Below are 17,255 nucleotides of genomic sequence, written 5' to 3'. Positions count from 1 at the left end.
AGCTTTCCCCAGTTTATGTACTGAGCATGATGTCACATGGTATGGAATGTCCCTTTGGCCAGTTTGGGTCAGCTGTCCTGGCTGTGCCCCCTCCCAGCTTCTTGTGCACCCCCAGCCTTCTCAGTCATTAGAGCATGGGAAGCTGAAAAGTCCTTGACTAGTGTAAGCACTGCTTAACATCAACTAAAACATTGGTGTGTTATCAACATTATTCTCATCCTAAATCCAAAACACAGCACTGTACCAGCTACTAGGAAGAAAATTAACTCTATCCCAGCCAAAACCAGGACAATGAGCTATATTGCTCTAACACTATTAAGTTTGTTTGCTTTTCTGAAGTCCTCCCAATACACATTCAAACTTCTTCACTTCTGGTAGCTGTTATTTTTATTTTTTTTTCAGTATGTACAAGAAGATTTATGGATCTTATTAATGCAACCTGTTTTTCCAAAAAGATTTCTGCTGCTATATCAATCACTGCTACACTAACAAACAAACATGACAGTTTTTCTAGATTTATCTCTGTTAATTCTTGTGAGGGTGTCTAGTGTCATTGGAATTAGGGGAGAAGGAACCACGTAACCACATTGCCTGCACCTGTCTCACTTTCTGGTTTCGCATCTTGCACAGTAGTCTTGTGTTTTTCCTTGCACTTCACAAATGTTTTGTGGACCTTTTTGTCACTGAATGTTAAAAAGGCTGTAAATATAAACAGGTTCAAATAAAGATTAGATAAATTCCTACAAGATAAGACCAGCAGAGGTTTTTAAACAAAATTATGGACCCTTGGCCTCCAGAATGCCTTTAAAAGTTGATTGCTGGAACATGGGAAGATATTTAGGGAAAGACTATTTACCACTATCCCTTTTGAGAGAGAAGATTTGGAGCTACATGGGTGCTTATGGCAGTTCTTGTGTTCTTTCAGGAGCTGAAGATCACTGTCAAGGTTTAAGAAGGCAAATTTTTGTCTTTGATTTTCAAGTTCTGATACTCTGCTTCAAAAAATGTGTTTCAGTTTTAAAAAAGCAGGCCTGTTAAATGAGTAGTGGTCAACGGCTGTGCAACCCTAAAATAACAGGATAGGGGGTTTTGTGTAAGAAGGTTTCAATATGCTTAAACATATTGAATGAGGAAAAAATCTGGAAGTTCAAATTTCTTAAGTTCCAGTTCAAAAAACAATTCAAGGTATGAGCACATGAACAAGCTATCACAAAGTTAGGCAGGATTTGGATTCAGAAAGTCTTGGAGATAACTGCATGCTCATCTAGTAGATATCAGAGAAGTAAACTACCACAGTGGAGGAGCATGGACATCATTTCTATGGAACAACTAACAAACTATAATTCACAGTCCTCATGGAAACTTACCCAATTCCTAACAACACATTAAAGTGTCTTTCAATGAATGCTTCAGAGCTCTGTTGAACAGGGATGGAATTTTGTATTTGCTTAAGTACATATTTGAACATTTTTCTGAGCTGAGTCTTTTGGGATTTCTGGAAACACAGTGAAAGAAAACATTATTTAAATCATCTTACTAAGGATCTCCAGGGACTTTCCCAGATAGGTTGCCTTAGTCTGTGTGTTAAAGAAGGGAATCATCTTTTTATTACTGCATCTACTGTATATGGGAGTTTCAGAATTTTATCTCAGTTTATATCTGTCTCCCGCAGGATAAATATTTGATCCATTCATACTTTTTCCTGACAGGGCAGGCACATCACTGAATTTAAAAGTCTTGTAATATTTTTCATTCTTTGAAATATTGAGTTGGGGAAATTACTCTAAGTGACATAAACTAATGCCATATTTCTGCTGTAATTATCCTCTACAAAGCCATTAAGTTACATTGCCAGCGTTGCAGTGATTCATCTTCTCCATCTGAGAGGCCTGGGAATTTCCTGCAATGAACTTTCTATATGCTCATGTAGGCAAGAGATCATACTAGAGTAGACTGCTGAACTACTCAGTTCTGTCAGTTTTTCACTGGGTTATTCTTGTGAGGGGTGAAAAACTGATTTGAAACTGTTGTTCATTTAAACATCTGCATCTTCTGTTTTACATAAGTTTTCCTTCTGACTCAACTCTTGATTTGCAACGGTACACGAGAAAGAGGGAAGGCAAAAGCTCTATTTCAAACTTCACATGATCTTGACGGTAAGGGAGCCCTTAGAAAGAAAAGCATTTGGTCTTGAATCTCATCTTGAATGAAGAGGGGATCCATCCCAGGTGTCCTAGTTCTGGGAGAAGTTCATGGACAGAAGAGTATTATGGCTGTTTGTTCCTATTCCTCTAACCTTGGCTGTCTTCTGCTGTACTTGATCCTATAAGTATGCTGCCAACAAAATCTTAGCACAGATACTGGATTGATCCTCTAGGAGGTCATAGGTGTGCAGACTTCAGTTTTGTTTTTATCTCAAACAGGCTTAGACAAGAGACAAACACATCAATGTTCAGCCAAACAGCTACAGTGGAAGAATTTTTGTTGCCTATATATTTATTATGAACAAATACAAGGCCATGGTTTCTCAGGTACCTAAGCAGGTTATGCTGCATTTTGGATTGATATCTCAGACTTAGGTCCCTAGATGCTCCCTTTATAGTACCTCAATTCCATAGCACCGGGTCTTACATGTAGAGTTTGGCAGTTCAAAATAAGAACTCATGTTCAGTGTCCTCAGGTCTGACCTCTTGAGGCTTGACCCTAATATTTTTGAAAGCCTTAATTTGGTTTCATTTAGAGCTGGGTCAGGCTAGGTCTGCAGAATTGGTAGGCTACCTCTGCATATATAAACTGTCTCTATATATATGAGATATAGATAGAAACTATCAGTTCCAAAGAGGATCTCAGTCATTTGGCTTTGGAAAGCAAGAAGGCTATTACAGAATACTGCTGTAGTGTGGGAAACTGAAGGAATTAATCTCACATAAGTATCTGTCAGTGTCTATAACCCGGGTTCAAAGTATAGCCACTGGAGAATGGGTCAATCAGTGGATCTCAAGGTGCCTTCTATCTGAATAAATCTAAGAGACTGCTGTGCAGTGAAATGAATTGTATCTTAAACTACACAGCTCTCTTGATGAGCTTTCTTGACTCCCTTGACTAGTTCTCCATTAACATATGTCCAGTTTTTCCCTGGCTTTATTGGCTGTGTCTCCTTTGGCTTTCTGTATATTTTCACAGACAGAAGCTGCTCTCAAGACATCGTTGCACTGTGTCTCTACTTGGTAGTCTTGGGACTTTCAGCAAGTCCTGAGAGTCTTCCCACAAAACTTTTAGTCGCACAGGATGAAATCTGTGGCTCCTGCTCCAATCTTTGTTTCTTCATTACTCACTCTTCCCTTCATAATACAGTTTGTTTTTACTGGCTACATTGTTCCTTCTTTCAAAAGCAAGCTTTACTTCTGGGTGAGCTTGCTGGATGGGACTTTTTTGGGAAGCTCTACTATGTCCTGTATTCAATTCACACACAACACTCTGACAAAGCTTGTTGGAGTGAAATGCTGACCCAAGTGTAAGATACCATTTTATACCAATGGTACATCATCAGAACAGTGTCAAAGCTAATGTTACCACATGGAAGCTCTCGGGGAAGTTAATGTGTAATTCATCTTATTTCAGTTCATTGGGGAACAGAACTTCCATTTTGATATTTTTCACATTTTATTTCAAAATGTTTTGTAGTATAATTTGGTACTATGAAAAAACATCATCTTATGCATATATACCTTACTTTTAGCAGTTCAGACATGTTCCAAAAGAAAAACTCTCTGTTATCCTTACAGTCTTGTTTTCTGTTTGTTATCTGTTTAACCCATTTTATTTTCTGGACTTCTACACTGCAAGTCTCATTAATTTTGTGGTTCTGAGAGTGGGAGCTGTACATATAAGCCATAGCTACATTACTGTAAATTATTATGAGGTTTGCATGCTGTTTTCAAAAATCTTATACCTTGATCATACTTCTGTGTTAGCTTGATTAATTTTACTAGGTGATAGACAAGAAATTTTGAAAGAAACTGCATGTTATTCTGTCCTGATACTTTAAAGGAGTCATTGTCCCAGCAAGTGTTTGGATGATCAGAAAGGAATAATGTTTATACAAATATTATCTTTAAAACACCATCAGATTTAATGTATATAGGCCACAACAACCCCATGCAGCGCTACAGGCTTGGGGAAGAGTGGCTGGAAAGCTGCCCAGCAGAGAAGGACCTATCCTGGCTTGTATCAGAAATCGTGTGGCCAGCAGGAGTAGGGAAGTGATTGTGCCCCTGTACTCGGCCCTGGTGAGGCCGCACCTCGAATCCTGTGTTTGGTTTTGGGCCCCTCACTACAAGAAGGACGTCGAGGTGCTGGAGTGTGTCCAGAGAAGGGCAACGAGGCTGGTGAGGGGTCTGGAGAACAAGTCTTCTGAGGAGCGGCTGAGGGAACTGGGGTTGTTTAGCCTGGAGAAAAGGAGGCTGAGGGGAGACCTCATCGCTCTCTACAACTCCCTGAAAGGAGGTTGTAGCGAGGTGGGTGTTGGTCTTTTCTCCGAAGTAACAAGTGATAGGACGAGAGGAAATGGCCTCAAGTTGCAGCAGGGGAGGTTTAGATTGGATGGAAGGAAAAATTTCTTTACTGAAAGAGTGGTCAAACATTGGAACAGGCTGCCCAGGGAAGTATCCCTGGATACTAAATACCTCCATCCCTGGAGGTATTTAAAAGACATGTAGATGAGGCGCTTAGGGACATGGTTTAGTGGGCCTGGTGGTGTTGGGTTGACGGTTGGACTCGATGACCTTAGAGGTCTTTTCCAACCTCAATGATTCTATGATTCTATGATTCTATATGAATCTCTATCATCACAGCTGAATTAGGGGATTAAAAATCAGAACATTCTTGTAAAAGATAATGTTTAAAATTAAACAGGCTAAAGCATACAGGAGTACAGTTCTGCATGTAAATCTCTTTCAGTTTGACACCTGTACCTCATGCGTTATTTATGTCTTTTCCCTCAACATGACCAGCATTTCCCCACATATACTCTGACTTATGCCTACTTTTTTCCAAAAAAAGTATTTCCTTTTGAAGATAAACATTTTCATTTATCCTGTTTTCTCAAGGTATTTTCTACAAACATCAGTACTGTGAGGAAGATGTACTCACAGTTTTCACATAAACTACCCAGTGCATCTTTGGCTTCTCTTTGGTGCAAATATTTTGGACTCTATCCATCAGCTGCAAACATGGCCAGAGCTAAGAAATGCCAGTTCTGACACAGACTGATTCTCAAGCTTGTCCTGCTATGTCCATGTATCCTCTCCTGCCACTATCTCAGTGCAGTTTCCTCTTCTCGTTGGCTACATACCTGTTAGCTTATGGTGAAACTGTCAGGAATGAAAGCTTTAGTTAAGTTAATAGGATCAAGCCACAGATCTGAATTCAGTTCAGTATGAGTTTAGAATTTGCTCTTCTAAAACCAAATTTGAATAGCCTGAAATTGAGGAGAATTTCAGGTAGGCTGAGATATAGTCCATTTAGATTCAGGGAGTGGATCTGGCTGACCTACTGAAAAACGAGGACAGAAAAGCTATGTTGATGTTTTCACTTCTATTTCTACCTTACACCTTTAAATTTGTCTTGCTGTAGGGCACAAGGGTACAAATAGCATTGCACCCTACCCAAAGAGAAGAGGGATAGGTGATGTTTAAGAAAATCTGAAACGTCATGTTTTCAATAAGACAAAACATGTGTTTACAGAAGGCTTAATGAGCAGAGTACAGCTTACCTACATTCAGCCACCTGGAAGTGCAGAAGTCTCCCTGGAGCATCCTGATAGTCCACTTTCAAAGTTTTTTTTCTGTGAGACGTTATGATTAAATGACTGTAGTGTACTGGCCTGTATACAACTAGGTTACTAGAAATTTTAATTACTTAATTCAAAGCCTCAAGTTTAATCATTCTCCTTATAGCAAAAAGGCAAGGGAAAGCAAAGTGAAGAGCGGAGAGGTTTGCAGGAACAGTGGAGTTACTTTTATTTTGCATGTGTTTGATCTTTGGGAAAAGAGACACAGAAAGACAATGACTGGCACAAATGGGGACAAAACAACTTGACTTGTGAAGTGCTGAGTGTTTTCTTCTCAGCGAAGTAAACCAACTTACTGCATTTCCCAACCATGTCAGTTACTTGACTGAATTCAGGTCCCAGATTTAAGCAAGAAAAAGGAATAAATTTAGAAAAATATATGAAAGTTGGACTAGAATAAATTATGGTTTTTTACAGTTTATTCAAAGGAATTGAACTGCCTATTCTGTGTACGCATTTAACAATACTTGATTAAAGATCACATTTGCAAGAAAAGAGTTTACAGAGTATGCCAAATGACGTTTTATTTAAACATTTGGATCATAGAACACCTTTTCATCTGCTTTAAATTTTAAAGAGCTTCCATGAAAACCAATGAGTTTCTTAGCTGCAGTTGATCCACTATTAATTAAAATGAGAGGAATCTTGCATTTATGTAATTATTATATCCTGACTTACTCAGAAAACAGGCTGCATTATTGCACTCACTTTACAGTCTATGACCCTCAGTATAGTGAGTTTAAGACACCTGTGTTGTGCTGTATACAAAATAACACCTTACTAAACTGCCCCCAAACTAGCCTACTAGAGTGGGAACCAGCTCATATATAACTGGCATCAGAATCCTACAGGCTGAATAGATTTGCTCTGAAAGAAACTTAAGGGACAACTGAGTCCCAAAAGAAAGGACATTCCTGCTGCTCGGACTCTATATAGACAGAGAGAGGCACTGGCAATGATTTCCCTGGCTTGTTTCTTCAACAGCAGTTTCTCAGCAAGAAACCATGTGAAGCAATGGAAGACCTATGGAACATGAACAAATCTTTGTTTTCTCTGGGTTTTTTCCTAGACTAATTGTCTCAGATTTATGGCAACTGATTTTTCCTAGTCTTAACTGTTTACACTTTTATTTTTATTAGCAGTGGTATTGTGTTGAGGTTTAATGCTGGGTTCTCTTCTTTTTTCTTCCCAGGGTGATACCAATGGTCATTCAGTTTTCTATTCTGATTATGCTGCACTCCGCTCTTGTGCTAATCACTACGGCAGAGGATTACAAATGTTTACCCTTAATGCTCCGGAAAACTTGCTGCTGGATTAATGAGACCTACCTGGCCAGGAATGTCATTATATTTGCATCCATTCTGATTAATTTTCTTGGAGCCATCATCAATATTGTAAGCTTATAGGGAGCCAGGGATTATTATACAGGAAAAGATGATTTATGAATTATTAAGCTTGCTACAGTACTTGCTAACTAATGTGTTTATAAGCCAGCTATGATTTAAATATAAAAGGCAAAGTACCACAGCTCCAGGAAATTCAATCTGTTGCTTAAACTGTGTATTTCTGAAATATCTAATTATTTCTCCTTCATGAGTATCATCTATTTTTAAAACCCTTTTTCTACTTTCTGTTCAATATATCTACCCTTTGAGGACCATTTGTAATTTTCTGACATGCTGATATACTTTCTTAAAGACTGTCAATCCAAGTAATGCTTATAGATATTAAATTCCTCATCTCACAGTTCTCCCATTAATTAGATTATTAAAAAAATGAGAAGTGTCAACGAACCCAGAAAATACTTTCAAAGAAAGGATGGAGAAGGTCAAGCTGAGCCAGTAACCACAGCATGTAAAAAGAAGTTAAAGCATAAATTCTAAACATACCTTGCCTTGCTCATTTAGTGGTTTGACAAACCCCTTTGGCCAGGATTCACCTTAGCTGAAGTACCGAACTATGGGCATAGTCACTCTCAACTTTCTTTATAGTCAGTGCAGAAAAACAGGCATTCCCAAAGATTTCTTTTGATCATACTGGTCCCAATAAAGAGATTTTTCTCTCTCCACTGCCCACACAGGGCAGTTTAGTCTGATTTAGCTCCTAATTTATACATCTCCACTAAGACTGTAAAGTGTGACAAGTCTAGAGCGAAGTTTATCAGTATATCTGGGAGGAAAGGCATGTACCAAGCTTTGCTTAGCAGCTGTGGTTAGATAAAAATACTGGTAGTTGAATACTGTGGGCCTAGCTCTATGCAATGTCACAGGGTAAAAGAGTGGGGTCTTGTATGCAAGTACCATAGAGCCCTGATTACCTGGGTGTCTTCAGAAATATGAGACAGCTTTGCATGAATTAGGCAGATTATCATGTCAGACAACCTGGCAGGTGTTGAAGCCTGAGCCAAGAAGGCAGCAAATATCTCACTGATAGATTAAAAGTAACATTTTCATAACTTTTTCCTCTTGTAGAGCACCTTTTGGCTATGGATGTAGCAGTGCTTTTTCATCTGAACTTACTCTTTTTAAATATTTATTTCCTTCTAGATGAGACCAGGAAAGCATTTAGTGACAGTAATAACAATAGCAACTATAACAACACAGCAGCAACAATAATTATCCTGTAATAATTAATAATAATCATTATTATATCATTGGAGTAAGCATGCTGAAGTCTGATGCTTCAAGGGTTTACCTCATCTTTTGTTAACAGATATGAGATTTTATTACATTCTATTGCTGTCATTCTTCCATGATTGAATTCAGGCTGCCAATATGCGAGGACTCAGTATCTGTCTGGGTTATTTAGTGATACCATGCAGTCACTGATAGGAGAGTTAGTCAGAGAAAGAAGAATGTAACCATGAATTGCTATCCTTACAGAGAAAATACAAATACAGTAAATTGCAGGAAGTTCAATAGGGCTGAAAACTTCCTGAAGATAAGGACAGTGGTACACTATAGTATAGATCACTAAGGAGCATTGTAGAATTTAGAGTTTTTAAAATCATGTTTGACAAATATCTGTCAGGAAAGATTTTGCTCGAATTAATCTTGCTCTTGAAACAAGATGATCTGTAATGGGCTATCCGTACCCAATTTGCTGTGGATACGACGATAACGAGATTTTCCCCTGACTTGTTGTGGATTATTTTTTAAGATTGTGTCCACTGCAGTCTTGTGGGATGGCTAATCCAAAACCAGTCAAAAGAAATATAATTCTTTTTACTGTCATACCAGTGGGTTTCTATAAAGCAGTAAACAGTTATATTTATTGTCATATATTTAGAATGGCAATGACTTGAGTCACTGAGTCCTGACCTCTACAGGAAATCACAACATTCCTATAACCTCATTATTTCAAATGTCAAAATTCTGCTATAATAATAGTTTGCTCAGGAGGGACCTGCATGCATTTAATAACAGGTAATGCAGCTCAGCCTTGCAGTTATATGCATCCACTGAGTTCAAACGCACCCAGTTGGAGGTGACTAAGTCTCAGATGCTTTCTAACATGAGCCATAAGGCTTTGGTTTCACCAGGGGGGTAAATGAGTCTTGTGATTCTTTACATCAAGTGCATTCTTATTGTTATAAAATTAGAATAAAGTTTCTGATCCTGAAGGTCTTTTAAAAAGACACCCAGAGTGGTTTTCATGGCACTCTGCTCTGCAGAGAGGTGCTGTACACCTCATAAACTTTCAGAAGGTACCATTAACTATCTGTTGTCACATAGGACTGCACAGGCAACTTAGATAATGTTGCTGCATTGCAGAGATGACTGAATTGCTGAAAGAACAAACAAGAGAGTTCCAAGTTCAAAATTCATTAGAATTTAATTATAAGAAATTGGGCCTCATTAAACAAACTCTCTAACTCTGTTGGAAAGAAAGACAGGGGAACTAGCTTGTACGTACTGGGTTGATGAAATGTCCTAATATAAACATCCAGATTGGATTAATATATGTAACAGGAGACTCCATCTGCTTTAACTGTCAAAACATGAAACCATTAATGATTTTTTTCCTGTGTTCTAAGACCATGATGTATTGCAACTCAACACTGCTGTCTTGTTTATATTTAATACACTTGGTTTGAAATACCATTAAAATGAGTGCAGGTCATAACAGCAAAAGGTAAAATTACAGTCTCAAAACCATTGTATCATTAATGAATTTTCATTCCCTTCTATTCTATTCCCTTCAGTTGCAGTTCTGAGACCACATTATGTTTTGGCACAAGCCAATTCTGCATGACACCATAGGATTTTGTCCCACATCTAGAAGGATAACACTGTCCATAGCAACATAGCATAAAAAACCTGCTTGCAGACAAGTGCACACATGCTGTCTGATTTTATGCTCCCAATTTAATAATTTTATCTATATTTTATAGCAAAGTATACAAATTTTGAGGGGGTAATTTTGTTTTCTTTCTTCATAGCTATGGTGTGATTTTGACAAACCAGTTGCCCTGAAGAACCAGACATTCAATTCATCTGCATCGTTTACGGACATCTGTTCCTATCCTGAGGTATTTCTGAGGGTACTTTTGAATCTGAGGCACAGATCCACAAAGGTTACATGGCAACCACTACCTGGAATCAATGACCTGTGTACTGGTGACGGAATCAGGTGCCTCAACAACACTGTGAAGCTGAACCTTAGCATTTATCCATATGCTGGTAGAAAAAGCAGAGGCGGATTACAGAAGGAATTAATCTTATGGTCTAATGGGTCGTTACAACCAAGTTTCAACCTTTGAACTTCATACAGAACCTTTATGTTGGAAACACATCCAGCAATGATTCAATGAACCTAGTGCATTAAAACATACTACTTAACTCATATGAAGTTAATGGAGACTAATACTTCTTACATAGCAAAACCAGCAGTCATTCTGCTGTAGTTATTTTAAATTTACATTTGGAGCAAAAAAAATCCTCTCTATGATGAGCAAGCAGGCAACAAAATCAATGGGTTTGTCATGTGTAGATAAAAGAAGTATGTTGCTTAGAAAGTCATATGGCAGTGTCATGATACTGCCAGCAGTATGCCGCAAATTGTAGGGATGCAGACTTTCCTACAGAGGAACTGTGCTAAAGAAAAACTGTACTCAGAAAAATGAATGCTATCTCTCCTAAAGCTGTATGATAGGAGTTAATTTAAACTACATTTGAACTGTGGGTGTTGATGTTGCTATTTTAAATCTGAGTAGCTCATGGCCATGATTGTCTCTCCATATCCAGTATCAGCTGCATGGATTGCATTGGACAGATGACTAATCATTGAGAAAAATGAGACAATGAAGAGATTAGAAAATGAGATATGAATAAAACTTCCAGGCACCACATTTTAAGAGAGTAATGTAACTAAGCTAGACCTGCAATATTAAAAATAAAAAAATTAAAATCAAAAACCAACAAAACCTGTGGCTTTATCCTCTGTTCAAGTAGCATGGGAAAAGGATTAAAGCAGGAATATGATTCTCCCATCCTGATTAATGTGGGTCTTGTGGAACTTCAGAATCCAAAGGAATATAAATTATTTTCTCTCGGTTGACTTTTCATTAGCAAACTACTACATGTCTCCCTTTCCTCTTTTCACTATACAGGATGCCCTTTCCCTTCTAATATAATGAAAATGCCATAAAGGCTCAGAGGAGGATTTCTGCTAACATGGAGGTGCCATGCAAAATAGAGAATTTATAATTTCACGTTCTATTTCAGCAAAACCTTTATTTTCAAAGTGCCCTGCACCCTAAGAAGACTTAGCTGAGCATTGAAATCCAGAGCAATTTTTTTTATACCTCTGATCACTTGATCATCTATGTAGATATTTATGGAGTTAATATGTAGTCACTGATCACTGAAAGTAACCACTACTGTTTTCTATTCAGTATTTTGTCTTCACTGGTGTGCTGGCAATGGTGACTTGTGCAGTCTTTCTTCGTCTCAACTCTGTCCTGAAGCTGGCAGTACTTCTCATCATGATTGCGATCTATTCTCTGCTGACTGAGACCATTTATGCTTCCCTTTTTCTGCAATATGACAACTTTAACCACAATGGAGAGTAAGTGTTCACAGCCCTCTTTAGGAACTGCTTTTTAATAAGGTAACGGGTCAAGTCTTGCCAGAGTATACACATATAGGATAGCACCATAGTTAAGTATGGAGTGATGGTTGCAAGAGGCAATGACTAATCGAAAAAGATTTATAATGTGATTCTTTCTCAGGCTTTTTTATTAAAATGTTCATTTCATGAGGACATTTAAATATTGAGCAGGGTTTGTCTTTTATGTTTCCCCTAGTCTATCCATGTTGCTAAAAATATGCATTACAGTGCATATACATTGGTTGCTTCTATTCTTGAAAACTCCAGAGATACTGATTGAAACTCTCACCTCAATTTAAGAAAACAGGAGTGAACAATTGATTTTTTAGGGACACGGTTTTAACTGAATAAAATTCAAACTATAATGTGTAGTTGTGAAAGATATAAGGAATACAGGGATGATCCCATTTTGTAGGATTGCATTTGAAGGACAGACTCCTCCTCCCAGGCTTCCTTCCCAGCAAGAGGAGTTGAAGAGGAAGACAGAAGAGCCACAGTAATTTGCAGAGTCAGAGGTGCATTAAGTGTTAAAATAACTTAATTTAGAGCAGCAGTGATTTAGCTCATTCTGAAAAACACTTCTTCAGTCTTTGATACTTGACTAATTCAGTATTGCAGTTGCTTGTGCTTGTAAGTGCGTGCCAGATGAAGATCCTCAGAATGACAGAAAAGCATGGATTTGCAGTAAAATTAGTCCTCACAACAGCCACATCTTTGAACATAGTAAGGCTCTGCACGCATATCTTTCCTTGCTAGCTTCCTACGGTAGCAAGGTACTAAAGATTTGGGATGCAATTCCTTTTTCTAATGCTAGTTATGCTCCTACAGACTACTGATATGACATATAGCATATTCACAGCAGAGCCCAGCAAATATGACAAATGGCAGTAAGCAATACTTTGGCTAAGTAACTAAAAGTAGAAGTCATGACCATTGTCTTTAATTTTTGTCACTAATCAAGCATGGCAAAGAAAGATTCTCCCTTGTGTGAAAACCTTAGAGAATTCAGAGTAGTTTCTATTCCCTGTGTCAATGAAACTCTCCAGTGACTTTTATCACAGAAGAGTAAGAAAAAGCCAGGAATATCCTCTAGAGTAGCCAACAGCCCAGGACATAGGGAACTCAGCTGAGATGCTCCACACTCAAGACAAGGACCTGAACTTCAGCTCTGACATATAGGGAGCATGAGGTTGAAGGCTGTGTGCCCAGAAACTTATCTGGTTTCTTAGCTATACTAATTAGTTGAATAAAAGGTTTTGCAACTCCCTACAAAACTCATCTAGCTCATATATGTGTGGCTATAGCTACCTTACCATAATATGCAATAACAGATGAGTTCATAAATAAGACCTTTGAGGCTGTTGCCTTAGCCAGTGTACAAGGAGTCCTTCTGGGATGAAATCTTTGGGAGGTTGCATTTCAGACAACTTCAAAATGGGAAACATTGGAATTCCAAAATATTTGCAGATGACAAAGATGTTTCCTGCCTGTCTTTTGCTCTATATTGATGACTCATCCCACAGTGGTACATTTCCTGACAGTAAATTCTTCATTAGGCCCACAAAGTCAGTTCAGTTAGCTCTCTCACAAGAAAGTTTCCTTTTGGTTTAGTCTCCATCAAGCTCTGCTCTTTCTCTCTCTAATTTCTCTGTCGTAGGAGTCCTCCTCTGACAAATATTACCTGATCTTTTTTTCAAAATTACTACGGAAAATGGATTCAGGGTCTGGACTTTACTTAGACCTCAGGGTAGACAGAAGAGTGTCCCAAAGTCTCTTCCAACTTCTGCTCCTTGTTTACTCCTTTATTAACTTTTTCCACAACTTCAACCTTTAAGCACCTCTTAACCATTTCCTCATCTTTCCTCATCTCCCTTTAACAAAATAATTGCCAAGTATCGATGTCCGATTCACTTCCAAATTTAGTTCTTTCTCGCTTTTGTTTTACTATAAGATTTGCCCTACTTGTTCCCCAACTGGTAGGGGGTTCATTTATGCCTCTTCTCCTGGGAAACATGCCTTTTTAAAAAACCCTGATATTACAGAGTTACTTTCTTCAGTTTTGTCATCTTTCCACATAACTGTAATTTCTCCTTATATTTGAAACCCCCTGTAACTGCTCTGGACCCCTTTCACCTTATTTTGTCACATTTTCTTCATGCTCCACACAAGGCATCTCAGCGATTTCATACAGCAGATTTCATACAGCCAGTATCTTCTTGGTTCATCTTCTTTGTTTCCCTACTGTCTGCAAGTGTTTCCTTTACTTCCCCTGTCATAGGCAGACATTTCTTCTCTATGGTCCTCTTTGTGGCTTAGTAAAACCAGTCCTAATTACTGTTTGTCATTTTTTTGATTCCCCTTTGATCCACACCTCCTTCCTCAAGTCACCTGTCATCTTCTCCAAACCTTTCTCAATATACAGGGATGTTTAACTTTCAGCATCTGCCTTGGGGTCCATCTTTTATCTCTAGGCCCATTCACTGGGCTTTCACTTTCACAGCCTGGAAGTTTCCCTTTCCCAGCTCCAGCCTCAACCTTTCCCCATCCAGATCCCAACTCCTGTACTCCACAGGGGCTGGGGGGTTCATGGATGTTTACCAAGCTCCCAGGAAAAGAGAGTGACTGACACACAGCTTGCATATCACATTTGAAAGAGAAAGATCATCACCTTCTCTGTACCTACTGTAGGCTACAATTTAGTTATTTAATATAGTTGTCTCCAAACAGTGAGCATTCTAATTACATTCCTGTTCTCTTGAACTAATTATTGCTAAGTTAAATTTTCAAATACAAGGGATATTTAAAGAATAACAAAAAGTACCAGGGTCCATTACAAAATGAAACTTCTGAACAATTATAACACTGACAAATCAATAACTGTATTTTACTTTGGATTTTTTTTCCAGCACAGACTTCCTGGGTACAAAGGAGGCATCTTTACTACTGATGGCAATGTTCCTTCTAGCTGTATTTTATCATGGTCAACAGGTAATGCAAACATTTGTTTTAACCATTCCCTATATCACTTGCAATTGCCGGATGTGACAATAATTACTTTCAAAAGTAAGGCACCGACTGCCTTTTTATCCACTTGAGCATATGACCTTTAACAATTTAATAAACCATATGCAGAATCTGATTAAAGAAAGCCCACATCTGACACTGCCTAGCATTCTTAAAGAACATGTGCAATATTATATTCAGCAATACACAAGTTATATTGCATTTTCTAATAGAAATTGAAAGAACAAACAGGACTTTGTTTATCTTATGAATATGTACATGTACAATTCCAGTGGCATCTGACTGTTTCAGTGCACTTGAGTAGGCATAAAACCAAAATGAAGAAAGGGAATAACAAACAGTAAATAATAAAACTCCCATGAAATAGCTTAGTATGTTCATAGAGGAAAAACACCAGATTTGAGGATATGAGGAAAAATTGCCATTAAGCACCAATGCTAACTTCTTTGGGTCATGGACCACTTGCAAGAATTCTTTCACATGGACCTAGATTATAACCAGAATTTAGGGGCCTCAGAGCTTTAGGATTGATATCCTTGAGGAGGAACTGAGAAACCGGGTATTTCAAGAATCCATACACAGTGCACAGGGAGAGTGCAATATGACAAATTAAGATTTAAAACAAGAAATGTATTGAGTAAAAGCCACCTAAAGCAGGTTGTTTTCTCCACTGCTTCTGGCTGGCAACCTCTAGGCTGCTGCATGTCAAACATGCTGACTTCAGGCAGTTTCTGTTCACATAAAGGCAAACAGGATCACTGCATTAAAGGAAGCAGCAACCACAGTTGCCTTCAGACATTGTCCTGCACGTTCAACTTGCGTAAAGATTTTCCCTTCAAGAGCATTAGACTGATTAATAACAGCATTTCTCGATCCTAATTTGAGTGAGGTAATAAGAGAGGAATGTTGCTGTGGTTAATAACACAATATTATACACTTTATTACAATATTACAATAACTTTATAAGTTGTGCAGATACCTACAGGCTCCATTCCTTCCATAAGAGAGCAAAAAGAAGGCAAGACCTATATATTCTAGTAATTTTCTTCCTTTTTATCTCCGTTTTGAGGAAATGAGGAATGAGTGAATAAGGGAAGCAAGGGATTAAATGTGCTTTGTGCCCAGGTTTAAGTTTGACAGAAAACAATGTACTTTGACATATCTTTATCAAGACATAAAGCCCATTTAGGAAAAATATGAAACAAATAAGAACTGAACATCCCAAATTTGTGATAAGCCTTATAATATTCCCAATGTTTCTTAACATACGCAAAGAACATATCTAAGGGTTGGGAATGGTCTAAAGTGAGAGTAAGTGCTAAGAAAGAAAACACTAAAGGGGTTTAGGTAGAGCAAAAATTAGGTAGAATCCGGGCAATGCTCTTCAGGATCACAATTCCGAGTGTAAATGTCTGTCTTCTACATAAGCCTGATTGGGGTGTTTAAGAGAATTTTCCAGCCCAGAGGCCTGTTAGCACAACACAGTCTTTTTCCATCCTATTAATCTTCCTTGTTCCATAAAACAGGGTGGCTGCACTGAAACTACCCTTGGAAATGGTCCCTGAGTTCTCCTGCATGTTCTCCCAAACAATTCAAAGGACCACTCTATCAATTTAACAATATCCAACGGCAGTGCCTAGAACATTTCCTTGTATTGTTTAATTTCCTATTATAGAGTTAATCTAAAGGTCTCTGTATAAATACAAACTAAAAATATATATAAAAATTTTGTCCAGAGCACATTAAAAAAAAATCACTTCAATAGTCTGAATTGATGGGGAGCACAGTAAATCCAATAAAGTTGTCCTCCAGCACAGCTTTGCTTCTCACAGATGGCAAAAATATTCTGAAGTAGAATAGCTTAAAACTTGCCTCATTCTAGGTGGATTTACAAAAAAAGATTACTTTTGTAAGATCAAGCTTATGGACCTTTAATTTCTGCTAACTACTGTTCTTTATCCATTGTGATTTAAAATTAATCCCCACTTTTGCACCCAGAATTTTAAGTTAGATTCAAGAAAAATTTGTGTGAGACTGTCTAATTAGACTCAGAGCTTTCTTAAAATCTTACCTATACTTCAGCCACTAAATCTCAAGGGTCTCTGGTGCTAAACCCATAATTAAAAGTAGTTGTGTTACTGTTACATGACATCAGGCTAAATAAACTAATTCCCTATTAGAAATTCAATTTCGTCTAGAAGCACATCTTTTTAACACAAGTAATACATATTCTACAGCAGTGTTTCTGAAAACTAAACTTGAGAAAAAA

At 37.9% G+C, this 17,255-nt stretch overlaps 1 protein-coding gene across 1 annotated transcript in view; it reads left to right on the top strand.

Moving 5' to 3' along the window:
• Window positions 1-17,255, top strand: part of ADCY8 (adenylate cyclase 8) — a gene marked incomplete at its 5' end in the record, with an annotated part of 137,749 nt that overhangs the window by 101,441 nt on the left and 19,053 nt on the right. Inside the window, 4 exons of the mRNA XM_009273979.2 lie at window positions 7,044-7,245; window positions 10,293-10,382; window positions 11,748-11,920; window positions 14,869-14,950. Of these exons, the coding sequence (XP_009272254.1) occupies window positions 7,044-7,245; window positions 10,293-10,382; window positions 11,748-11,920; window positions 14,869-14,950 (547 nt within the window). The remainder of the gene's footprint in view (window positions 1-7,043; window positions 7,246-10,292; window positions 10,383-11,747; window positions 11,921-14,868; window positions 14,951-17,255) is intronic.

Source organism: Aptenodytes forsteri, unplaced genomic scaffold, assembly GCF_000699145.1.
Source record: "Aptenodytes forsteri isolate BGI_AS27 unplaced genomic scaffold, ASM69914v1 Scaffold223, whole genome shotgun sequence".
Classification (NCBI taxonomy): Eukaryota; Metazoa; Chordata; class Aves; order Sphenisciformes; family Spheniscidae; genus Aptenodytes; species Aptenodytes forsteri.
Note: the sequence above shows the minus strand (reverse complement) of the source record. Positions and strands in the feature narration are given on the sequence as shown.